General features: G+C 37.4%; 1 protein-coding gene across 1 annotated transcript; it reads right to left on the bottom strand.

Annotated features, from left to right (window-relative positions):
• Positions 1-5,569: 5,569 nt before the first annotated feature.
• Positions 5,570-27,241, bottom strand: LOC127647524 (116 kDa U5 small nuclear ribonucleoprotein component). The gene is made up of 28 exons (XM_052131799.1): positions 27,134-27,241; positions 25,155-25,267; positions 24,808-24,973; positions 24,646-24,724; positions 24,474-24,549; positions 23,196-23,261; positions 19,575-19,610; positions 19,390-19,480; positions 19,141-19,223; positions 18,703-18,869; positions 18,224-18,348; positions 18,067-18,130; positions 17,836-17,926; positions 16,890-17,025; positions 16,634-16,761; positions 16,184-16,377; positions 15,973-16,084; positions 15,748-15,888; positions 15,085-15,186; positions 14,905-14,987; positions 14,631-14,717; positions 14,271-14,397; positions 13,572-13,659; positions 12,413-12,531; positions 12,149-12,243; positions 11,785-11,938; positions 6,782-6,889; positions 5,570-6,700 (listed from the first exon to the last, which is right to left on the bottom strand). Exons 2-28 carry the CDS (start codon positions 25,254-25,256, stop codon positions 6,605-6,607), a joined length of 2,916 nt encoding a protein of 971 aa, XP_051987759.1. The 5' UTR covers positions 25,257-25,267; positions 27,134-27,241; the 3' UTR covers positions 5,570-6,604.
• Positions 27,242-27,523: the final 282 nt, after the last annotated feature.

Below are 27,523 nucleotides of genomic sequence, written 5' to 3'. Positions count from 1 at the left end.
AAAACATTATTTTTAAATGCTGATAACCAGTTAATAACCATTTATTTTTGTTTCAAAATGTTTCTGGAGTGCGTGCGGAGGCTCGCTCTATCTTCCGTGGCATCCACGCACAACTCACCCCACCGAGAGCGAGAACCACATTATAGCAACTACTAGGAGGTTAACCCATCATGACTCTACCCACCCTAGCAACCGAGCCAATAGGTTGCTTAGGAAGCCTGACTGGAGTCACTCATCATACCCTGGATTCAAACTCGCAACTCCAGTTGTGTTAGTCAGTGTCTTTGCTTGCTGAGCTCCCAGGCCCCTTTCAAGCAGGAGTTTTTGAAAAGCTTTGGATTAATGGCAGTTTTAGCAAATTTAAGCCTGGCCCTCATTCTCCCCTTCAGAGCTGTCTACCCTAGCATTCAGGAGCAGATCAGGATTACTCTTTCCACTCTTCCTCTCTATCTAGGATGCAATTCTGCAATGCTAGCTTAATCTCTGTCTTCTCTCTCTGGATTTCTTTTTGAACTCTGGCTCATTATTCTCAACAAATGTGCCATGGGGTGGCAGTGTCGTGTTTGTGTGTCCGTTTGTTGAATATGGTACTGTACTGACCAGCATGTGATTTGTGCTATATTGGTCTCTCATACTGCTGTGAAAAATGCTGCCTTCATGAGGTTTCATGATCAGGTACTTAGCGGTTCTGACAGAGGGTTATGAACAGGTTAAGTGAAAGAATAACAGGGTAAATAATCAGTTGTGAGTAACAAATTAACTGGTCAGGAAGACATGGCTCAAAAGATACTATGAAAATTTGATTCTGTAAACAAAATTATTAATTGACATGCCTGAGGGACGCTATCAGCTGCAACATTATAAGCAATGCTACTCACAAATGCATGCTGGATATTGTGATTGAATATGTGAACCAGAACCTAAGCACTGGACTGAAACAATACCAGCTGGCCACCATCAGCTAAAGCAAGGTCATGTTTGATTGGTTGAGGTAGAATTGGGTAACACTCAATAGCAAATTAAGGCATCGCAGCTGAAGCTTTTTACATTTGATGGAAGATGACATCTGGAGACATAAGGCAAATTGCCAGAGTTAAATGTGACTGGCTGATAAAATATGGTTCAACTTATTCTGCCAACAATGTACCTGTCTAAATGGGTATAGTTTTACTTTGATTGGATCAAATGTGAGAACCTGCGGAAACTGTCTTGTGTGAACGTTAAGCAACCGCAATCACAGTGGTGTATTTTTTATCTATAGATACTTTGTTGTGGTAATTATGAAGTGTATATTACCATTTCTTTACTCAATATGTGATTTGTATTTTGACAGTTTTGTGACTCTGAGGCTAAGGTGAGTGTTTGTGCAGTGAGATTGTGTTGAGCCTAAGGCATCTGGCATAAGGCACACAACCTTTTGAGCACAATCTGGAAATCACTGCTAAGTATAGAAAGAAACACCAGTAAGCCAGGACCTCAGAAGAAGACTTTTGTTCACAATATTATTTCGCCATTCATCCTGTTAGAAAGTCACCCTGGTATTCTATCCTTCATCCTTTTTCTCAACTATCTTGGTTTCTTGAGAGGCAGGTTAGAAAAGGTAAAACCTCTTTATCTACCATTCTCATATCTGTTCTGTAGATCACTTCAAATTATCACTGATTGGCCTAAGCATTCGTTACTTTCTGCTTATCCATCTTAGTTTCTCTGTTTGTTAGTGTAATTTTTCCTCTAGCATACGGATGTAATTATTGGACTACTTTGTCAATGTCTACGAATTTCTTGTTGTCTGTTCCTTCTTGTCTGTCTCTTTATCATCTCAGTGTTGATGTTGTGCATTAGGATCGCCTCAGCCTACAGCTCCCTGTAATCAGTGTCTTGCCCTTCGCTCAGTTCGCTAATGAGAAAACTTCATGACAAGAAGAAAACCTCAGTGAACCCAAGAAAACTTAAAAATCTCACACCAGAACACCCACAGTGGAACCAAAATGTACAGGGTGGCACAAAAAAACGAAAACATTTCCACTATGTTCGATTGCTCATATCTTACAAATGCATATAGGGGTTTGCCCAAATTTTGGCGTATTTCTACGACTTTTTGTAAACAACAAAATGACGTCACCGTGAGCAACAACTTAATGCAAATAAAAAAATAGGTATACAATTTAGCAAAATTCTCAATGGTAGCAAATTTAGATGCTTGGGGGTCGTAGAAGAATGACAAAAATCATGCAAACCTCTTTATGCATTTTTAAGATATGAGCAATCAAATACAATGGCCCGGGGGGCACTCTGCATTTTGACATCTAAGCCTCACATAAAAATGTATGTTTTTTAATTATATAACAAAATATCAAATCGAGTGGCACTTTTTAAAGAAATATAGAACAAACAATTTTCAAGCTAAACATTTCACAAAAAAAGGTTCAAGACTACAGCCGTGGCCAAAAGTATTGCAGTGACATCAGTTTTGTTTCGAAAATATTTCTGCTTCATTTGTTGTGGTGTTGATTCACATTGATTCTAGATTATTGTGCAGAGTGATCAGATGCATTTTAAATAATTTCAAAAAGCTTCATTTGCCATCAAAATGGCCTCACATGCAAGGAAATTGCTGCAAAGAATATTGCACCTGAAAGAGCCATTTACCGGATCATCGAGAACTTAAAGGAGAGAGGTTCAACTGCAGTGAAGAACGCTTCAGGACGTCCTAGAGTATCCAGCAAGTGCCAGGACTGTCTCCTCCTGAGGTGTCAGCTACAGAATTGTGTCACCACCAGTGCAGAGCTTGCTCAATATTGGCAGCAGGTTGGTGTGAGTGCATCTGTATGCACAGTGAGGCAAAGACTTTTGGACAATGGCCTGGTGTCAACAAGGGCAACAAAGAAGCCACTTCTCTCCAATAAAAACATCAAGCACAGACTGAAATTCTGCAGGAAGTACAAGGATTGGAGAGCAGAAGACTGGTGCAAAGTTATTTTCTCTGATGACGCCCCCTTCCGACTGTTTGGGACATCTGGAAAATCGATAGTCTGGAGAAGAAAAGGTGAACGCTACCATGAGTCCTGTGTCGTGCCAACAGTGAAGCATCCTGAGACCATCCATGTGTGGGGTTGCATTTCATCCAAGGGAGTGGGCTCTCTCACAATTCTGCCCAAAAACCCTGCCATGAATAAAGAATGGTATCAAAACGTCCTGCAAGATCAGCTTCTCCCAACGATCCAGGAGCAATTTGGTTATGATCCGTGCATTTTCCAGCATGATGGAGCTCCATGTCACAAAGCAAGAGTGATAATGAAGTGGCTCGGAGATCATTACATTTAAATTTTGGATCCATGGCCAGGCAACTCCCCGGATCTTAATCCCATAGAGAACCTGTAGTCAACCCTCAAAAGGCGAGTGGACAAACAGAAGCCCACAAATTGTGATCAACTTTGAGCACTATTAAGTCAAGAATGGATCGCCATCAGTCAGGATTTTGCCCAGAAGCTGATATCCAGCATGCCAGAGCAAATTGCAGAGGTTATGAAGAACAAGTGTCAACACTGTAAATATTGACTCTGCATAAATTGAGTGTATGCGCCAATAAAAGCTTTTAAAACTTATGAAATGCTTATCATTGTTTTCCAGTATACCATAGAAACATGTGAAAAAAAGAATCTACAAATACTGAAGCAGCAAACTTTACAAAACACAAAATGTATGTCACTGCCAGTACTTTTGGCCACGGCTGTACTATGGAACATGACATAGTTACTGTCATGACCTACATCTGTGGCATCAGAGTCAGAAATTATTTTTTCCATTAAGGGGCAATATTTGAGGGGGCCTGGGTAGCCAGTGAGTATTGACGCTGAATACCATGTCTGGAGTCACGAGTTCAAATCCAGGGCGAGCTGAGTGACTCCAGCCAGGCCTCCTAAGTCAGGGGTTTTCAAACTTTTTGCTACCAAGGACCCCCAAACACGATGATCCCCTTGCGAGGGACCCCTTTTCAAAAATGAATAGCTTTATATTTTCGATATAAATTCCCATTTATACTGTGTGAGAAAAAAGTAAGCGTTATATTATAAAGACAATGAGTGGTTTGCAAAATTAAATAACTGGCTGTTATTTTGTAATAAAGGGAATTAAGAAAAATTTAAAGAAATTATTAAAATATAATTTTAAAAAAATCTGGAAAATATTACTTTGTATTAAGTTGAGCGCATATCTTTTTTTATACCCACCGTTAGAGTAATAATAGATGTACAAACCTGAAGAAATGTGTTTTTAAGTGAATTGAAATACATTTATACTCTTTAAAATGTAGAATGAAAGAATAATATTGTTAAATTGGGTCTTTTTTTCTTCTTCTTCTTCTTTTTTTTTTCTGCGGACCCCTTATCACCTCCTGGCGGCCCCCTAGGGGTCCCCAGACCCAAGTTTGAAAACCCCTGTCCTAAGCAACCAAATTGGCCCAGTTGCTAGGGAGAGTAGAGTCAAATGGGGTAACCTCATGTTGGTCACGTTTAGGGGTTCTCGCTCTCAATACGGCATGTGGTAAGTTGTGCGTAGGTCACGGAGGGTAGCATGAGCCTCCACATGCTGGGAGTCTCTGCGGTGTCATGCATAACGAGCCACGTGATAAGATGTGGAGAAGTGGAGGCAACTGAGACTTGTCTTTTGCCACCCGGATTGAGGTGAGAAACCACGCCACCACGAGGACATATTAAGTAGTGGGAATTGGGCATTCCAAATTGGGAGAAAAAGAAAATAAAAAACAATACAACAATATAAGGGGCATTTTCTAACTTTATATGGGCATATGTCTTTTTAAACATTCATAACATATGCTGTGTCTCACCAGTTTATTTCAAAGACATCGTTTCATTAACACAAATTCTAAAGAACGATTACCTCTTACCCTTAAAATTAAATCAACATTAATTCAAGTTATGGCATAACATGTATTACTAAAACTAACATAGAATTTTAAGATGTATATTAGATATTACAATACAAGCGCATTTTTTGCCTCCAGATTTTGGATTTCAGGGGCATTTTTTACACCGAGACCCCCTAAATTTCTTACCCTGTTGGGTCTACTAAGATGCCTGTGTGAACCTGAAGGGAATTTCTTTATACGTCTATTAAAAATGGACCTTGGGTCCAGTTTGTTCAAAGTATATGCAAATATGGCAAAGAAAAGAAAGTTAACTTAGTTCTGAGAAAATGTCTAGCATTATTTGATTGCATATGCCACTTGGTTAAATATTGTGTTACCTTAATGGAATTCATACATTTTTAAATTTGACTTATGTGTCCAAACACATTTTTGTGCCCTCTATATTTTTTTGTGAGAATAATAAAACATGAAGACGCTATATTCCAACTTTTATGGCCACTGTAAGGCATTAGGTGTTGACAGATTATATTATGCAATTGGTTTATGTTACGTTTTCTTCAAAAAAATCTGTTACTCATGCTGCCAGAACCATCTCATATATTTACATCACACACACAAACACATAATTCATGCAAGCAATCATCACAACGAGTGGTAGTCCAAACGGATTATTCATCACCATTTTACCCAGAGACACATGCATACAAACACTGCATCTATAAATTAAAATCATTCCTTGTGACACACAGAATCTTCATGTTAGCTACTTTGTTGATTAGATACATTTCAGAAAATATGGCATTCAAGTTCAAAATGTAAATTAATTTTCTTCAGAATTTTTATCCCCGTCCTATTTTTGGCCATGTTGATCAAATATATTTTGCTTTTACAAGCTTTCGGTACATTCATGAAGTTTTTTTTATTATTATTATCATCATCGTTTTCCACAAATAGGGTCAAAAATAGGGTCTGAAACAAAAAATTTAAACAAGTGGTACCCAGAACAAATTACACTTTTGATAATTGAAAATTATAATTAAAAAAAAAGGTTTTCACTACAACAAATGTAATGTACTGTAACTTCAAAATTATGACAGTTGCATTGTATTATTTTAATTGTTGGATTAAATCAAGAAAGTCAAGTCTTTTAGGGGGGACAGATCAAAACAAGAGTTAAAAAAAGACTAGTTATAATAAATCCTGGTGTTCAAAATTCACTTAAGTTTGAGTATATTACACTAAATATTGAAAACACAGTCTTTCACATAGAAGTGTCATCAGCACTTCAGCCTTTATAAACTACAATGGATATTCCCTTCTCACAGACAATGAACTAAAGCATCATAAAGAATACATTTATAATGAACTCAGACACAGATGGACAGGCCAAATTATTTTAATCACACTTACACAAATGTAAGATTTTACAGAGATTTCAGAAAGACTTGCCTGTCCTTTGCATCATTTTATACTACAAAATGTTTGTAAAATATAAAAAGTAAACAGACCAAGACTGTAAGAGAGACTCAAGGTTAATTTCTGAGGGGTAATCGCAACAGGGATCAGAACTGATGTTATGAGTTTCTTGTGGTTTACATAAAACAAACCTGTTTTTTTATTCCAACACACAGAACTGGAATTGAAACCTCCTTTTCAAAGTAGGAGAAATCAGGTGAATTTTGGGGGCAAAGGAAAGAGTTAAGTTCATTTGACTCATCACATCGGATAGTTGAGGACCACATCCTGTTTGGCCAGCTCCAACAACATAGGGTCATCGAAGAACTTGCTGATACTGACATCCTCACTCAATCCCTAGAGGGAGAGAAATGTTGATGTAAACATATTCAAACAAAAGAAATTGATTGAGACTTCATAGATGCAAACATGTCTTGCCTTGCGCCTGCGGGTTTTAATCATGAACTCTCTGGCCAGATGAGGGGCTGGCTGAGGCTCTAGAGGACGAATCACAATGCTCTTATCCAGAGGATCACCCGGAACAATCTAGAGACAGAGACAGTAATCACTCAGGACAGTGACAAACACTTCTAATTTCATGTGACACAAACATACAACAGTGTTACAGACAAGCAAGTCCAAGATGAGATGCTGCTGACTCAATCTTCTGCTACTCAACATCAAACACATCAGAACACATCAACTCATACACACATTTGTTTTTCTATCATGGTGGGGACTTACTTTTTTCATACTGAGCTAATTATATTTTTCTAGTCCCTAAATCTTCCAATTTTATGTTTTTCATAACAAAATTTTGTATATTAAGCCAATTTATATGTGGGACCCACATAGCCAATTTAAATTTTTAATCCTCGAGGACATATTTCTTTTTTTGTATTTTGTAATTTTGGACATCACAAAATATAGGTCAAGTCTAGGGACAGAAATTAATAGGGGCTCAGGGCAAAAAATAACACCAAAATATAAATGGCAAAAACTGGCCACATAACGAATTCCTTTATTTATGCATACTTACACAAATTACTGTATGAAGTACATGTTGATGTTAAGTAAATTTAAATAAATTAATAAATGTAATAAATTCTCCATCTAGTTATTCATATTGCTACTTTGTATTTGATTCATTAAATTTACATATTTGACATAAAAGGATGACATTGTCTATTTTTTTTAATTGGTTAGAAGAAATTTGCCATTTAAATGGTATAAAATGCCCCTGAAAATCAAAACTAGGAGGCCAAATATTGCCCACTTTATGGAAATGTTAATATCTTGTCCTGGACACATTTCAGATCTCTCACACACAGACACACACACTTAAATTCAGTTTTTCACAAGTCCTGACATTTCATCGTAGAAAACTTAGGTCAGTTAGGATCACTACTTTATTTTAAGAATGTTAAATGTCAGATTAATAGTAGAGGGAACGATTTATTTTAGCTTTTATTTCTTTCATCACATTCTCAGTTGGCTTACAGAAGTTTACATACACTTTATTAGTATTTGGTAGCATTGCCTTTAAATTGTTTTACTTGGGTCAAATGTTTTGAGTAGCCTTCACAAGATTCTCACAATAAGTTGCTGGAATTTTGGCCCATTCCTCCAGACAGAACTGGTGAAACTGAGGTCAGGGCTTTGTGATGGCCACTCCAATACCTTGACTTTGTTGTCCTTAAGCTATTTTGCCACAACTTTGGAGATATGCTCGGTGTCATTTTCTATTTGGAAGACCCATGTGTGACCAGGCTTTAACTTCCTGGCTGATGTCTTGAGATGTTGCTTCAATATATCCACATCATTTTCCTTCCTCATGATGCCAACTATTTTGTGAAGTGCACCAAAGCTCCCCCACAACATGATGCTGCCACCTCTTGCTTCACAGTTGGGATGGTGTTTTTTTTTTTTTTTAATGGCAAGCCTCACCCTTGTTCCTCCAAACATAACAATGGTCATTATGGCCAAACAGATACATTTTTGTTTCATCAGACCACAGGACATCTCTCCAAATTGATCTGTCCCCATGTGCACATGCAAACTGTAGTCTGGCTTTTTTATAGCAGTTTTGGAGCAGTGGCTTCTTCCTTGCTGAGCAGCCTTTCAGGTTATGTTGATATAGGACTCGATATACTGTGGATATAGATACTTGTCTACCTGTTTCCTCTTTTGCTGTTGATCTGGGATTGATTTGCACTTTTTTTTAATGACTCCAACCTAAGTGTGTGTGTGTAAAGGCATGCTTGTTGGTGCCAGATGGAATGGTTTGAGTATTTCTGTAACTGGGGATCTCCTGGGATTTTCAGGCACAACATTCTCTAGAATTTACTCCTAGATGTTGTGGCTGATCCGTGTGTGTGTGTGTGTGATTGATATATATATATATATATATATAAAAATACATCTTGATTTTGGGGTGAAATAGGACATGGATATGTTAATGACAGGTTTAATTAGATTCATCCATGCATACACAGTCCACCTCATCCTCAAACAAACATATCACACTCACAAGAGAGAGGGATAGAGAAAAAGGTTTGTGGTAGAGCTGCACGATTAATCGTTAAAAGATTGCAATCTCGATTCAGACACCCAAGCAATCTCATTTCTAAATGAGAACGATTCTGCAATGTACATACCTTTGAAAGGCTGTCAAATTTAAATTAGAAATTCACTTCAAAAGAGGTTGACCGATATTGTTTTTTTTCAGGCCGATGCCGATCGTTTGAAATCCGGGTCGGCCGATGGCCGATTATTGCTGCCAATTTATTTTGGCAGATATTTGGCCGATATGTGCTTGTTTTTAACCTCTTATTTGAACCTTTTATTTGAAAGATAAAATGTAACACAAATAATTACTTAAGATAGACAACATTTCTCAACAAATACATTTATTGAACACTTGACCAATCTGCACTTGTACACTTAAAATTAAAAATGTATAATGTAAAAACATATTTTATAAATAATGTATAACAAATATATTAAATAAACAAAGCAGGTGTTACTGAACTGCTCCGAGATACTGAAGGTTGAGATCCAAATGCAGCTTTAATTAAGGGGCAATCCAGACACGTAATCCAATATTCAGAGCATCCAAGAGAAGCACAGGCATAACTAGGGATGGGTATCGTTAAGGTTTTAATGGTTTTACTATCTTACCGATACTGCTTATCGATCCGGTACTTTAACGGTATTCTTAACAGTTCTTTTTGTTATATATATATATATATATTACACAAAGATAAACGTTATATAGGCACAGTGATTTAATTTCAGTAAGGTCTACTAACATTACTGTTCAGGTGTGGTCTAAAAAGAAATCTAATAAAGTAATCAATTGTAAAATAACACTGCATAGTTTATCATAGATAGATTAATGCTCATTAATGCAGAAGTTATTCATTCAAGAGCTGTAAGTGATTTTCTCTTTGCCTTTTGTTGTTTGATTCGCAGTAATGGCTCAATCGTCAGCATGTTTATTATTAGACAGCTTCCCCTTTAAGACAGAGTCTAATAGACTCCTGATGCAGCATATTTTCTCCCAACTATTTCCATAACTACGTCCATTTAAGAAAGTGAATCTCCAAACCGGTCGTTTTGACATATTTTTGTGTATATTTGATCGTTTAGACGCGCACATGAAACCCAAAGTAGCCTATACTTTGCTTGTCTCTTTGCGGTGTGTTTTGGAGCGCGCGTCGCCTTGGGGACGGTATCTCTTGCGCTCTTTTTCTTATTAAACACGTCCCGCAATTTAGCAACAGTAGCTAGACTGCATTTTACAACAATCATCGATCGTGCTGATTCTGACGTTAAGTTTGAGTTTTAGGGAGAAATGTCAGTGCACCGCTGTGAAGGGAAGGAAGTTGTCCTAGACAGAATGCTGCTTATGTATAAATATTATTTTTATAATCTTTGGAAGGCGAAATTTAAAATAAAATCAGACTAATATCACAGATCTAAAGTGTAAACAGGCTACGTTTGAATGTTTTGTTCTGTCACTCATTAAGCAGGGCTCGTGTTGTGCTCGCTGTAGCACCGCGTGAGAGATATCTCTCTCTCTCTCTCTGACTGCGAATAGCTAAATTGCATCACAGACAAATGGTTTCATATTATTATACATAGAAATGGCTGGTGAGATAAAATAACTTTCTCTTTATAGCAATAATACATTTATTTTCTTAATTTCTCCAGTACCGACAGCAGAACCGATAAAGTCCGAGCTTACCAAAGCCAGTCCTTCAATAGCCTATAGTGCGTTGGTATCTTTTATATTACTTATTTCTCTGCATTGAGTGACAACCCTCTCAAATATAAGACACACAAACAGAACAAATAAAAGTCTCAGATTCACTGTCTGTAATTGCAAAATTGCTTACTTATTGTGACATGATAGCAACCCTTCTGCTGTGATAATGCAACTTCAACTACGCTATCAATATCCAAAGTAGCCGAACGTCATGTCACATCACGTTTTTTCTTGAAGTTGGCAGTAACATATCAAAAGTTTTTAATTAAATATAAAGAAGTTATACAAATTTAATCCTTACTGTTTTCTCCAAGGAACTTAGCTCCTTCCTTGAGGTCTGCTCACTCTGCTGGAGAATGACTCTAGGGGCAGTGTGCGTCGAACACGTGTTCCACAACAACTCTAGGCTGCCCACAGATGCGCCTGCCTAATAATCGGCTTGATATACTTGGATATTGGCCGATGCCGATTATGTTAAAAAATGCAAAAAATCGGCCGATTAATCGGTCGACCTCTACTTCAAAATGCGTTTTTAAATGTTGATATTTTAAACTTTATATGGCATCAACAAAATACAGCGCTCCGGCATGAGACACTGAATAAACTAAGACGCAGCAGCCAAAGATGTTTGTCCAGCACAGTGCTTTAAAAACTGCAGGGTGCGGTCATGATTAGCCAGGAGTGTGACGGAATGCTCAGTTCAATATTTAAATAGCCACTGCTGCTAAAAAAAAATACCGGCATTACAGAGATCAGACTAAATTCGCCATCCATACGCTGTTTGATTACAGCCGGATGCTTTCCAATGCTAACATGCGTGTCTGCCCGTGTGCTTGTGTCTCGTGATAAATGCAGCACTCCTGCACAAAATTATGTGCTGTTTTTAATCAAAATACCCCTCATTAGGCAACATTAATGTAAACACAGCTGTTAATGAATTACAAGTGTATAAACAGACAGGATTAAATCTATGTCTTCAGATATTAATGCAAACACGGCTGTGTTCTTCAAAATGTTAAATCTGTGCAAGGCCTAAATGTGAGAAACCTAAATCTTTAAGCACTTTTAAACAGGATTTTTAAAATGTGTTTATTTTTAAATAACATGGTGAACACCAAAATTCTCAATTTATCCAGAATCGTGCAGCTCTAGTACGAGGGCGTGCTTTTACCTGCCAGTGGTGGAACACACTAAGGGCGAAGACCTGGCCCTGTGTGTGTGTGCGAAGATCAGTCTCAAAGCCAAACGAGTCAATAGCAGGAATGAAAGCCTTGATGGTGTAGAGAGGAGAGCCTGGGATGGGGGCATCCTGTGTTACATGACCTCTACAGAACACAGAGACAAGAAATCTGTTAGAGGCATGTTCTTAAAGGAGATTGTCCTTATTATAGGAGTTGCTGACTTCCACTGCCATGAGCAACAATCTCATGAATGTGTATGTGTACACAAACAAGGAGTCAGCAATGTCCTCATTCTGTTTAATTGTGTGTGTGTGTGTGTGTGTGTGTGTGCGTGTGTGTGTGTGTGTGTGCTACCTTCTGCGTGCAAGCACAGTGTAGACAGCAGAAACACAGTCAGCAGGAGCCTGAACCTCTACAAAGTAATAGGGCTCCATCAGCCTGGGCGTGGCCTACAGAAGACAACCAATCAGAGGCAGAGAAGGAAAAGGGAGTGAGTGACTACTTAGTTAATGAATCAAGTAATTAAATGAAACAGTTCAATAAGACTAATGTAAAAATTGATTAGGCAGAGGGGGAAACTGAGGAAGAGATAAAGGGATCTATGGAAGGTCAGACTACCATGAGGAAGGCAGAGTAGACGACTCTGCGAGCTGTAGGGATGACCTGTCCTCCTCCTCTGTGCAACGGTTCCTGTGCAATCACAGCGTCCAGGATCTTAAACTTCACATTCCGGATTGCTGATTGAAATGACAATGAGGCAGATCTTTAGTTATAAAGTAAGGAGAGAGCAGATTTAAATTGGGAGAGGCAGTTTATCAAATATGCATACAATGTGAGAGATTCCATCATTTAAAGGAATCATTTAGAATCATCAAATCAATTTAGCAGAGCGGCAAAAACATTTTGTTGTCTATACTTGTTGGGATATACTGTGTAATGGGAAAATTATATTCTATTTTGAAATTAAGCAGTTAGATATACTATGTAAAATCATTTGAATGTTCACCGTGTAAAGCTCTCTCGTGCACATCTGTGAAAACTAAGCTTCAAAACAGGGCCAATAAAAAATTGTCATGGTTGTGACATCATCGTAAATTGGCCTGCCATGAAGAACATTGTGAACTATGCTTGAATGCGAAGGTAAGCCAATCATAGCACAGGCCTTTTACATATGGAAGAATTAAAGCTGAAGTGTGTACATTTTGTCTATGCTAAAATAATTTCTCATACTCCAGCGTAATATGCAAGACAACAATAAGTAAACAATTAGTAGGTTAATTCTCTCAAAATCTGGAAATTAAAAAAATTCTCTGTGGCAATATAAAAATCTGTTTGTTTTGAGCACCCCAACAAGCATGACATAGCAACACTAATTTAACCAATGGTGAGAGTTGGGGGCGGGACCATCTGTTGGTTCAATCAACAACAGATGGAGGAGCATATTTGGAAAGCTTTTTGAAAACAATGTTTATTTTGCAACTCTGTTTGGTGGTGCTAGTAGTGCAGAAATGACACACTTCAGCTTAAAAAGGTTACAGTAGCTAAAATAGGCCGTTTAAACGTAAAAGTCAGGTGAAAATGGCATGAATGAAACATTGTTGATCGCAATGACTGTAAGAATTGTCACTTCAAACATTCCTAAAATAATCTCTTTCCTTGACCTCACAGTCAGAAGCACTGATTGTATAGACAGTTCCACCTTCACTACCACAGTACAAGCCAAAATCTTTCTGCGATGTTCAGACTGCTGATGCAGAAACAAAAGTGTACTCCTTACGCTCATCACATAAAGGACCCTCTCGTGTGCCCCACTGGAAGCCCTGTACAATGCTGTCCTTCACTGAGCCGAGAAGAGCTTTATCTACCTACAAATACACAAGCACAAAAAGATCAGAAAAACCTGTCAATCAACAGTTAACAACTTCAACTGACCAGTGCATGACCTTTCAAAAACAGGGGTGCATTTTCCAAAAGCATTGCAAACTTAAGTGGATCGTACATGCAATTGGCGTAAATGGTTTCTACAATCTACTTAGCCTTATGATGCTTTTGGGAAACGCTGCCCTGACCGTTCCACATGCAAGGCAAGATGTTTTACACTTATTGCCTGGCATAACACATGCCAAATTACTATACACTGCTACAGTCATACTAACATGAACATGCATTATATCCACACACAGCAAAAAATACTATCTAACAGCTGTATGTCTACATTCACAAAGCGTTCTATCGATAGCTTCTGCAGCATGCTGTCTATTACCAACATCAACATTTCGACTTCCTACAGTTTGTAAAATAAAATAAAATGCATTGACAGTTATGGCATTACAGTGGACATCTATGCCAGAATATTCCTTTAATGCATTTGCAATTTGATCAAATGTGTTTGTGATATAAAAATGATTAAAAATATCTTGTGCAATATAATTAGCGATAATTAGTGTCACCAGTAACAAGCTGACACGTTTATTACCTCAGAGGGCAAAGTGTCATCTACTAAGATGTTGGGCCCAGTCGTATCTGGTCCAAAAGCCCAAATGGAACGAGCTGCCAGCAAATCCCAGTCATACTTTGTCTGGAAAAACTCTCCCAACTTTTTCCTATAGCGAGAGAAAGAGCAAAAGCGAGAAAGAGAGGAGAGAGAAACAATTATGCTGCTTGATAGATTGTAGATGAAATAGCTAGTGAAGTTCTTTGTTTGAGCTGCACCATAGATGTTGGTCTTATCAACCTCCAATGGCTTCACATCAGAGCCAAGCAAACACACACACATAGTGCTGGAAAAGAGGCTAAGGAACATGTGTATTTATCAAACTCAGACCGGCCTTTCTACCTGTTCCATGTGATTTGCACCACTTCGTTCTCAATGTCTTCAGCCAGACCCTTCTCCAATGGCTCAGCAATCATAGTTATCTTATTCCTGCCAATCACAACACACACACACACACACACACACACACACAAAATTACAATCCAGACAAACTCAACAAATGCTGATGGCAACCATTTGCTGTCAAATCTTTTACTAGTTACATTTTAATAAATATAATCATCACACAGCTAGAGTTCTTATTTGTTGTGTTGAGATGCTGGATGATTTTCCTCACTTTTTATTGGGTGTTTCAGCAAAACACTTCAGGGAGGAGGTCTCCACCACAGTCTCACAGAAGGTAACCACCGGATCTGCAACCTATAAAGAAGGTCAGAATTTATAATGAAAACAAAAAAATGAGAAGTATATTCAGAGAGTCAAGATGAGACCAAAGTGATAGAGAGCAAGAAAGCACCTTGATATCGATCTCAGAGTACATTTTCCGCAGGTCATGCATCACACAGTCCAGGTACAGCTCACCGGTGCCAAGAATCACATGTTCTCCCGATTCTTCTACCTAATCACACACAAAATTAAACACAGTTTAACCCTTCACTGCAATAACACATGAAGATACAGTGTAAACTGACCCCACATAAAAATCACTGCTTAGTCAACATTTGCTGTTTGCAAACAAGCCTGTGTGACAGACCTGGTATGAGAGAAAGCATTTTTGTATTGCCATATTCAAATAAAATCTGTGGAGAATGTCTAGTTGACATTAAAATATAATCAATTAAAGTTGACAATTCTGTCAACATTTACTAACACTCATGTGGTTCACAGCCCTATGACTTTCTTCCATATGTTAGGCAAAAATCACATCCTCAGTCACAATTAAGAAAGAATGCAAGTCATATGGGTTTAGAAAAACATGAAAAGGAAGTAAATGACTATTTAAAAAATCTGCAGATTGCAGAAATCTGTGTTAAAAGTTGAAAGCAGGTCAAAATGACTCAAGACTGCACAGAAGTTTAAATAGTACAGATGCACTGATTTGGTCCAAATGATTAAGACATGGCAGTAGCAGCAATTTGGATTAATGTGGATAGAGTGGTGTTGTGCTAGGTTGCATTACCTTTGTTGTGAGTGAAGGATAACTTTTGTTGACTTTTCGGAGTCCATCCAACATCTTGGGCAGTTCAGAGGGATTAACCGGCTCCACAGCGATCTTGATCACTGATGCCGTGTTAAACTTTAACGGCCTGAAGATCTGAGCCTACTCACGAACAAACCACATATTATTGTCAATTTCTCTTATGAACAACGATCTGTAATGAACAGATGTTTCTCTCAATCTCACCTCTTCATTTCCACGGGGCTCAGTGATTGTGGCCGTTTTAACGATAGGCTGGTCGCATCCCTCGATCAGCACCCAGTTACCAGCAGGAACACGATTCACCTCGATCTGATATCTAACATTGACAAATAAATACTTTAGAAACTGTAGAAAAATCTACAGGATAACGGAAGCAAAAAAATCTGTTTGACCAATCAAGACATGTGAAGGTTACCTGGCAACAGAGATCCACAGGCGCCCGACAGTGCAGATCTGTGAGTCCTCCTCATCCTCCAGGGTGTAATTCTCTCCCAGTACCTTTACCGGCTGGCCCGCCTGCAGGGTTCCACTCAGGACTCGTCCGAATGCATGGAACTGAACCCCGTCATCTGTGCTGTACATCTTGGTGGTGTGACACATCAATGGACCCTGAAAGAGAGTGAAATATTTTTGTATTAATCATCAGCAATCTAACAATGCAACATGCCTTCGTATTCAAGATACATTCTTTAATAAAAATGTTTTATATCTCAAATAATTTAGCTTCTGATGTAAATTGAACTTGATTTAAGGATGCAAAATTTAAAACAAGTAAAAGACACTAATTAACAATAGGATTTTTGAAATGTAATGTTTCAATTTGCCATTACACTGATATCATGCTCTATAAAATACACACACTTACATCAGGGTCACACTCAGCCATTGTCTCTCCGAGGTCTGAGTCTAGTCCACCTGTGTAGCTGTGTTCTATCTTGGCTTTGGCGCCACCCTGAGGAGACGGTATGTGTTGCACACACATGTCCACAAAGCCTGTTGAATCAGCACACATTACTGCATTGCACATACACCAGGTTTGGTTTATAGCAATGCATCACATGGTTTCACAAACGCATGACACTAAAAAAAACAAAAACACAGTTTCTGGCACACACACACACCTGTAAACTCCCCAAAGAAGCGGTTACAGACAAGGCGCAGCAGAGGCCTGATATTGAGCTTTAACTCCTCTTTGGTCAGATGAATACCGAGCTCATCTAAGACACGTGGTAGAGACGTGTCCACATCACCCACCACCTAAAGATACACAAAAGTTAAACACAATCTGGACATGTGTGCATGTGTTTGACTGCCTACGTGCACAAGATGTAAAATATGTATAAATAAGTGTTGTCAGTCATTTACAATATTTAATCATGAATAATCTAATGATTTTTCATAGTTAATCACAATTGATCGCAGATATTGTAAGTGCTGAAATTTGACTCTATATTAACTTTTCCTGTCAAAATGCATTTAAAATGCATTCTTACATTAATCATATCTGAAGTCTGTGAGGGAGAAACAGATCAATATTGAAGTCCTTTTTAACTATAAATCTCCACTATCACTTCCACATTCTTTTTCTTTTGTTTTTTTTGGTGATTTGCAATCTTTGTGCATATCACCACCTACTGGTAGGGGCTGGTCAAACGTGGAGATTTAGAGTAAAAAAAGGACATTAATATTGATCTGTTTCTCACCCACACTTATATCACTTCAAAAGATATAGATTTAAACACTGGAGTCTTATTAATTACCTTTATGCTGCCTTTATGTACTTTTTGGAGATTCAAATTTCTGGTCACCATTGACATGCACTGTATGCTACAGAGCTGAGATATTCCTCTAAAAATCTTAATTTGTGTTTTGTAGGAGAAAGAAATTCATACACATCTGGGATGGCGTGAGGGTGAGTAAATTATGAGATAATTGGGTTATCCCATTTTTGGGTGAACTGTCCCTTTAAGAAAAATTAACGAGTTATGCATTTATATGTATCGCATTGGTTAACACTTTAATTTCGGGATCTCAAGTATAAATCTGACATATGAGTGTGTGTCTCACCTGTGAGAGAATCTTATACAGCGGCTCCAGTACAAACTCAACAAAGCTGCGCTGAGAGTTGCTGTTGGGGGCTTTCTTTGTGAATTTCCTCCTGATGGACACAAAAACCAACCAATCAAAGTACTGCACCATAAAGAAAACATGCCAAAGTAGAGAAAGTCAAATACCTCATAGATTTTTAGATCGATCAATCAAAAATAATAATAAATATATGTTGGCTGAGTTGCTCACGTTTTAGGGTTGAAGTAAATGTCTCCCCACAGTCTCTTAGCAAACTCTGTGTAGTTGATGTCACCTGTAATTAAAAAGACAGAAAATGTAATTTCCAAAAAAAGTGCCTTGAGGATGTATGTACACATATATGTCTGTGCATTTCTGTGTATCATACCATAGGTGTCTGAATAGATTTTAGCAAAGGAGCCTAGTGTGAAGCAGATGCTGTACTGTGAGGAGGCGAAACACACGTTCCCCAGAAGAGGAGACACAATCAGAGACTCATCTGTGGAGTATGTGCTGCAAGAGAGGAAAACAGACAGAGAGGAAGATATAATCAGGCTCTGGAAGCCCAGACAAAAACTGCTAATTAAACCCAGGAAATTAGGCTTGACAACATGCAAGATAGCAAAAAGCACATTCCTATTTAAATAACACTTCACATTTAAAACATAACATCCACAATCCTTATATAGCCTATCGCATGCCAACTCAATGTAATGAAGCTCAATGTCACAAGCTGTAAGCTAAAATACAAACGATTGAAATGCACATATAAGTTGTCGTCCATTTAGGACGTTCTTTACAAATATTTTTTGTAAAGAACACCCTCAGTGGTTTTAAAACGTTTTGTTTTTTTAAATCATCGGTTACCTTAGCAAGCCGTTGACCTCATCCACAATGTGGCGCAGTTTGTAGTAGGCATCAGTAGGGGGCAGCTTGAGCTCCACAATCAGACGATCCACTTTATTAATACAGATGGTGATGGCCAACCTCTCCTGCACCGCGTGTTTGATCAGTCGCTCAGTGTTCAGCATCACCTACACAAAAACAATATTAAAAACAAACTCCACCAAAAGTTCATACTTGCATTAGAGCTAGATTAATATGAACACAATCTAGCCATCCATTTGGAACATATAGGGGATACTCAATTGGAAAATCAATTAAGAAATTTAACAAATATGGTGGCACCATTATATTTTTGTCTACCAAACTAATTTCAAACATTTAAGCATATGCCTTGAAATCAAAAGAAACATTTCAGTTGTGTTTAAAAACTTTTGACCAGAAGTGTTTGTGTGAACTCACCCCCTCAGCTGCATCGATAAAAAGCACAATGCCATCGGACAGTCTGACTGCAGAGGTCACCTCATCAGAGAAATTCACATGACCTAAGGGAAAAAGCACTGATGTCACTCAAGCGTTGCAGTGTTTAGATGTTTATGTATACTTGTATATTCATGATTGATATTTTAAAGACATTTATGTCAGCTATTTTTAATATGTTAAAATTAGTCATATGTGAGCACAGGGAGGGGGAGAGAGAAAAGACAGTACCTGGTGTGTCCATGATGTTGAATAGGTAAGATTTGTCCCGTGAATCAGGCAGCACCATAGTAACAGGAGTACTCTTGATGCCAACTCCTCTCTAAGAGAAAGAACACTTATGACCAACAAACTGCACATACAAGATAAATACACAGAAGACATGTTTTCTTGTAATGTTATTTCAGGACTTTTACCTCTTGCTCTGTGAAAAGGATATCTGTGTACCGTAACTGCAAGAAAAGAGAAGTATTTTAACATGCATGGCAGTACTGCCAATCAAAGTGAAACAAAGGCATTTTTAGTCACAACTGAATCAGGGTTCCCACTCTTTTGAAGCCACAATTTTCCAGGACATTTTACGCACCCAACAAGTGCAATTTTTAAGCAAAAACACGTGTTGATTTAAATCAAGCTTTTATTTTGCCGTCTCTGTGTGTTTTTGACAGAAGATTCTCACCTCCAGATAAGTAGTATGCTCCATGGCATAGTGTGATTATTAATCAGCGTAAAGCAGTAATTTAATTAGATAAATACATAGTCTGTATGTGCTGTGCACTTCAGAGTGCTCCCTGTTCTCTGTCATCTCACACATACAAGCGTACACATGATGATTATGATGAGGTGTTTTTAAGTGTATGAGCAGCTGGCTCTACACATTCATTTTGAAGCGTGCATCACTTGCAGATTATTTATTAAATAAAATCGGACACTTTCTAATTTAATTATCACACTAGGACATATAATTTAAAAAGTACATTCAAACATTCATTTTCGTCCAAATACAGAATGTCATATTCAATGACATTCTGCGGTTTATTGCTTATGCCATTTTTATGAATATATTCCAAGTTTTCTGCATACTACATGTTGTAATGGCAGAACAAGCGGACTCGGATCGTTGAATTACTGAAAATGAATTCACATTCCGAGATGTTAAGGACGAATCATCACACTACGAACCCAGTGTGAATTATAATTATTCATTTTTTTTAAATCAGTGGTCCGACTGTCATCATTGTCTAAAGTTTATAACTCAAAAGGGTCCAAAGAGTTGAGACAATCACTAATCCACAGACATGTTTTCTGGGATTATCTTTTTTAAAGAATAAGCTAAAAGCACCAATTTAAGCTATTTTAATGATTCAAGTATAGAAAATGATCTGCACAATTATTATTCTGCACAAGAATTAGTTGCAGGAGACTATTTTCAGATTTAATAATATATATATATATATATTTATTTGTTTCTTGGGTAGTAAGTGTTATTTCCTAATTGCCAATGCCTCAATTATAGAACATGTCTATCATTCCCTACAAGTTATATTTTTAAATGTACCCATTTTCCAGAACATTCCAGATAGATTCAGTGCAGAGTTAACATGGAGTAACTTCTAGAACTTTCTAGATCTTTCCAGTAATATAAATAGTAGTACAAATAAGGGGGCCTTAAGCAAACCAGTTCAGTTCCAGTTGCCTAAGTGGATACATATCAAGACCTTGCTGGACGCCTTGAAGTATGATGAGTACGGCTGGGAGGTCAAAGGAGACTTCTAAATGGTGGCATTTGTGATTGGTCTCCAAGGCTGGTTTACCCAGTTTTCCTGACATATTTGCTGTTGGGACAGCAGGGACACCAAGGCACACTACCACAGGCGGAACTGGCCACAGTGGACCGAGTTCTCTGTGAGGAGGCACAACGTCAAGTGGGAGCCACAGGTGGACCCCGGAAAGGTGCTGATGCCTCCACTGCACATCAAATTGAGCCTTATGAAACAATTTGTCAGAGCTCTAGATAAGGAGTCTGCAGCCTTCATGTATCTTCTAGACTTCTTCCCTAAGGTGTCTGAGGCAAAGGTCAAAGCCGGTGTCTTTGTCGGACCACAGATAAAGAAGATCCTGGAGTGCAGTTAATTCCCCAAGAAGCTCACTAGTAAGGAGAAAGCGGCTTGGAACAGCTGTCGCAGTGGATTAGGGCTTCCTGGGCAATCAAAGACTCTGGTGAAGGACTATGGCACAATAGGCTGTAGAAAGTCCATATCCTTGATGCTCATCTTGATAAATTCAAGGAGAACATGGGAGCGTACTCAAAGGAGCAAGGCGAGCACTTCCATCAGGATATACTGGACTTAAAAAAATACTCACTTCTAAATCTTTTGTATTCATTTTTGTATTACTTTAGTATAAATACATGTTAATTTGGATTCATATGTTGTTGTTTTATGGGCTTTATGTGAACGAAAAGACACAAATTCGCCAGTTTTCTCATTGGAAATGGGTACATTTCTAAATATCACTGTCCTGGTCAAAAAAGCAAAGTTTGTGGGGAATAATTGCCATTTTCTATACTTTTGAGAAATAAGCAATTAGAAAATAACACTTACTACCCAGGCACAAAAATTGTGTTTAGTGACTCCTGGAGATGCCACTAGGTGGCAACAAATGAAAGTCTAATGTGCTATGAGTGTGTCATTAAATAATTTGAAATGTTCACAAATGAAATCTGCCAAGAGCGTTTATATTGTTTAAGCATAATAAGAACAAAGCAGATCTAGAATTTCCATTCAGTTTGTGAATGGCCGAGCATGACTTTATACAAAAAGAAAAACAATATTAGTCTAAGAATAATAATGAGTATCAATAACATCCTTACCTTCTACATTATTAAAATTTGCATGTAAAATCTACTGACTTAAGTAGAATGTTTAAGCATTTTAAGAACAAATCAGATGTACTGTATCATTTTCATACAGTATTTAAACTGCTGAACATGACTTATCAGAAAAGACAACAAAAATAGCATAATCATTTTGAGTTTCAATGATGTCCCTTCGTCATTGTAAAGTGCATTTCACATGAGTTGAGTCAAGGCGTCAAAGGTCTGCTAAATATCAGCGTCAAGCGGCGCTTTGACCTCCACATCAGGGTGCCTACGCACTGACTAGAGTTCATGCTTCATCAGAGAACGCTGCAAATGCACTGATTTCAAAGGGGATGGTACGTCAGAGGGACGAAGAGGGAAATTATGAGACGTTCAACAACTCTTCATAAATTTCAACTATTTAATGTAGCTTTGTACTCTCAAAGACATCATTTGTGAGGCAAAACGTGTGAAAAACACTTGGGTGTGAAGTTGGAGCTGAGGTTGTGCTGACGTGTCACTTAATAGACTTCAATGTATTCGACAGCACTGACACAATTATGTGACATCCCCTCAACGTGTAGAAACATCAGTCACTTTTACACATTAATTTGTCACTTCTGCCCTTTTCTCTCAATGATGAACAAGGTAGACTCACATGCCGATGCTGAAGCAAAGAAACAACACGCCCCTCTCATTCAGTCGGTTGGTTGGTACAAGAACCAGATCATTCAGTTTGTTTATGAATGAGAAGTTTCAGAAATGCTGCTTCTTACTTTGCATGCGCCGCTGAAGCAAGGCACGCGATTGGTCGTAGCTGTAACCAATCAGGAGATCTGCCACGTTTGTCTGTTGCTGTAATCAATCATGAGGGTGTAAGCACCCTTAACCGTTGATGTGGTTTCAAAATGTGCAGATTCCAGCAGTGCAAAAACAATACATATTTGTTTATTTGAATCCAATTCAGAGTAAGATCTTTACCATGTGTTGTGCTTGTAACAGAAACCTTGTTAGCAACACAGTCAAATGGTTATATTCATATTTTCCAGGACAAATCATTATTTTTCCATAACATTTAGGTATTTTCTAATTTTCCATGACTGGAAAACTGCATTGCCAGGGAACCATGTGAATGTATATGACATTAAAGAGTAGAATGTAGTAGAAATATACTTACATCAGCATCATATCGCTTGCGTATTTCAGGATGAGTCTGTTCAATAAGGCAGTCCACAAAGCAGGTCTGTGGGCAGAAACAAACAAATATGAGCATTTCAAAATCAGTTAAATCTGTCACTTAGTAATTTTTATGTTTTATATGGTCATCTATGACTTATTTTGAATCTAGGGATGCGCATTTCAAGTAATTTTGTAAATCGAGTACTCCAACATGAAAGAATCAGTAATCAATTACTAGAAATTAATAATTTAGGTTCAACCATCAACCTCTGAACATGTATTTCTTATGAAGCACTATGCATAAATAACAGCTCGTAGATTAAATAATAAGACAAAAACATTTGCACTCACACATAAAAACATACAAATCTTCTGAACTGATAATGTCATTTTAAACAATCACCAAATTTTCTTCAACTATTCCATAGTAATATCACACATCTACAGTATCATCCGATGCATCGAGTTGTTACAGCAATATTTAGGTGAAAGAATTGGTTTTCATTGGCGGCCACAAAGGAAAATCAAATTACAATTTTCAAGTAGTGCTTTTACTAGAATATTTAAAGCTGAACAAGTACTCACAAGATTACTTGTAAACATCTCAAACTGAAACCTAGTCATTGCAGAAATTACTCAGCCATTATCATATAATGCAAGCGAACATGTCTAAATCACAGAGCAGTATTAAATGGTAAGGCGATCGCAACATGCCAGCCACTATGAGAAAACCCGCTTCACGTAGAATAAACAGCTTTGATAACACTTTATAATAAGGTTCCATTCAGTAACATTAAAGCATTATGTATCATGAACAAACAATATATTTTTTAAAGCATTTATTAATCTTTGATAATGTTAATAAAATACAATTGTTCATTTTTAGTTCATAGTGCAATAACTAATGTTAACTAATACACCTGTTGATTGTAAAACTGTATTAGTATATGTTGAAGTTAACATCAAGATTAATAAGTGCAGTAAAAAATGTTTTCATTGTTAATGTTAATTAATGTTGTTAACTAATGTTAACACATCGGACATCATTGTGAAGTGTTACCACAGCTTTTATTAGGCTACTGAAATGAATTCATCTCACGCGCAAGAGTACATTATCTTAAACAAATCTTAACTATTCCTTAAACGTAAAAGGATTTACTGAAGGAAAACTAAGTGCACCTTTAACACATAAAACTGGGGAAAAAAACATGATTCCCTTTCATTTATTAGACACAATTTAAAGATCTAGTAAGTTTGAGGTGTGTCTGTCTCTTACCTTGCCATGGTGCAAGTGTCCACATAAAGTGACATTTCTGATCAGCTCTGGGCTGTCCATCAAATCAGCTAGAAACCTGCGGAGGGAGACAAGTGTGTAAAATTCTAACCAAATCAAACAAATAGGGGGAAATTGAGAGAGAAACCATAGAAAACCATAAAAGTTGACTCACTCCATGTCATAGACTGTGGCTGGAAGCTCCTGCTCCATCAAAGTAAACTGCTTTGTCTTTACAGGTTTTATGATGGGCTCTGAGAGTGGAAATATAAGACAATTTATGATCACACTGGGTGTGCAAACTAGTATTTCACAAGCACGAGAAGATATGTGATACCTGTAAGTGGCTGTGTGTCTTCCTCTTGGACGATGGTCTCCACTTCAGGACCATAAACCTCTTCGGCTGTAGGATAATATTTTTTATCCTCATGTAGAACCACCTCCATACCACCAACGTCCTCATCACCATCAGCCTGGTCTTCCTCATCATCTTCCTCATCTGCCTAGAGCAGAAAAACAGAAAACTGCACTCATATCCTTCTTTCCACACAATTGTGTTAATATGTCTACTAATCATGCAAACAATTTGCACAATGTTTTTTTTAAGGGTACCGGGGTTATTTTTGTCATTTACAACCATAAACAAAATGGATGAAGATCAAAAGGTTGTGTGTTTGCAGAAACCTCATCAGCCTCTCGATCCTCTGCATCTAATTCCTCATCTTCATCAGAGTCCAGTTCTGGTCCGATGTAGTTACCAAACTCATCATAAAGATCTGTCTCCATGGTGACGAGCTCTGATGAGACAAAACATCTTGCAGTGATGTTTTCTTAGTACAACACCTCAAAATATATATATATATATATATATATATATATATATATATGGACAGCTGACGTAAAATACTTTTCGAAGTCGACATTCCCTGCGGTAAGAGACGCAAATTCCTTTATAGTTATTGTGCCTGCGATTTTATGATCACATATAGAACCTTGTCACGGAACAGGCATCTTTGTACTTTAAAAAATTATTGTCAAACTGCAGGACCAGAGAAGGCAAAACGGTGACAAAAAATTGGGGAAAAATAAATGTTGACCAGTCCAATAATAACCTAAATAATACACTTTGTTGCCCTCTAACATTCAAATAATGCATATAAAAGGAATAGTTCACCTAACAATTTAAACTCTGTCATTATTCCCTCACTCTCATGTTGTTCCAATCTCGTATGACTTTCTTACGTGGAACAGAAGAGATGTTATGCAGAATATGGATGGGCAAAAATATAGATTTTCTGATGCACTGCAATGGTCATTTAAATGATCTCGATATCAATTGTTAAATCCCAAGATCAATCTTTTACTGTAAATGCAACCCTCCACTACAATGAGAGGAAATCGCTCATATTTGCAACCAAATTCTGCACAAAGCGACTAAAATGTATATATTTGGCAACTGACTGGTAGATTTTTAGATTTCTCTCACCATTATTTGTGCAGTATAGTGGTGGACTATTCAGCAGTGAGATCCTGAATAATGTTCTTTTAATACCCTTTCTGTTCTTTACTTTCAGCTGTTTAACAAAAAATTAGCATTTAATTCTAATCACGTATAGCACGGATGAGGTAAAGCCATGTGAGTCCCCTCTCATTAATGTGCACAATTTACAGATGGTCTTTATAGATTAAACGGTTTAAAAAAAAAAAAATTTACCTTTTTTGCACGTTCAACAAATCATGTAAATAGTCCATATTAGGCAATTAAACAACATGTAAAAATTTTTAATGCAATCTAATATATTTATTGACGAAATAAATAAATAATTTGCAAAATAGCTAAAATGTGACAAATAATGAAAAAACGAATAAAATAATTAAAATTAAATGTGCCCTCAGTAAAGTTTTGCTTGTGTCATCGTGGACTTAGTGGTGTGGATGCAGCATCATTCAAAATCAGTAGTTTTCATTTACAGATTCCATTGTAGAAATTCACTATTCAAAATCAAACATAATTAATTTTATCCAAGAGTGAAAGTTGTCCAATAAAAAGACGGTTACTGAGATTAAGCGAGTAGTATTCAGATGGTCATGTGATTCTAAAATGGCAGCCCCAATGAGGGCGCCCCTGCCCCATGTAGAATAAAACAGCTTTTATAATGTTACTGATATGGAGTCGTCATTTCATGAGTGGTCATGATTTTATACATTTGTTTCAAATTTACAATTCATTTCTTGAGTAAAACTTTTTTTAATGGGGAAAAAATTACTGAGTAGACCTTCAATATTTTCGTAATTTCGTAAAAAATAAATTCATACAACAGCAGAAAGTATTCCGAGAGGCAAACCTGTTTTGGTTGCCACGGGATTTATGAGCTGCAGTCGGGGACCGTAAGAGTAAACAGTGCGTCTATTACATATACGTAAATATGTATATATTTCAGAATGTATGTGTGTAAGATAAATTAAAGCAACTATGCAGAAACTTTGCAATTTACTGATACTGAATACATCAATCGATTATGTTTTGAAACAAATGAACCGGTTACAGCATCAGAACGTGCAACATACGTACACCAATGTACGAATGAACGACTCAATTAACCATTACTTTAATTCTGTTTAACTTATTGTTTGTATATGCAGCGTACATAACAAGACAATACCTGTTTGCAAACTGCAGTCTTGTATTTAATCCAGAGTGTTTTTATTGTGGTTTCAAAGTAATTCTTCGACCTGTCTCCAAACCATGCACCGCGAGGTCCTCACACGCCAATAGATTGTCGCACCTTGTTGACGTCATAAAGTGTCGCCTTATGCATTGCCTGGTTGAAAATACACGCTTAGGCACTTGATTAGTGAATACCATATTGCTTTACATAATGCAAGTACAGTGAGAAATATTTTAAAATCGATTTAATTAACTTACATCCAAGTTTACAATTTATTTTTATTCATGATCAATTATTATAGGCCTACCATCACATTTGAGCAATGGGTAGTAATGCACTAGTCCACTTTTTTCATTAATAAGACTGCCAAAAGTGGTCCAATTG

Source organism: Xyrauchen texanus, chromosome 8, assembly GCF_025860055.1.
Source record: "Xyrauchen texanus isolate HMW12.3.18 chromosome 8, RBS_HiC_50CHRs, whole genome shotgun sequence".
NCBI classification, from domain to species: Eukaryota; Metazoa; Chordata; class Actinopteri; order Cypriniformes; family Catostomidae; genus Xyrauchen; species Xyrauchen texanus.
Note: the sequence above shows the minus strand (reverse complement) of the source record. Positions and strands in the feature narration are given on the sequence as shown.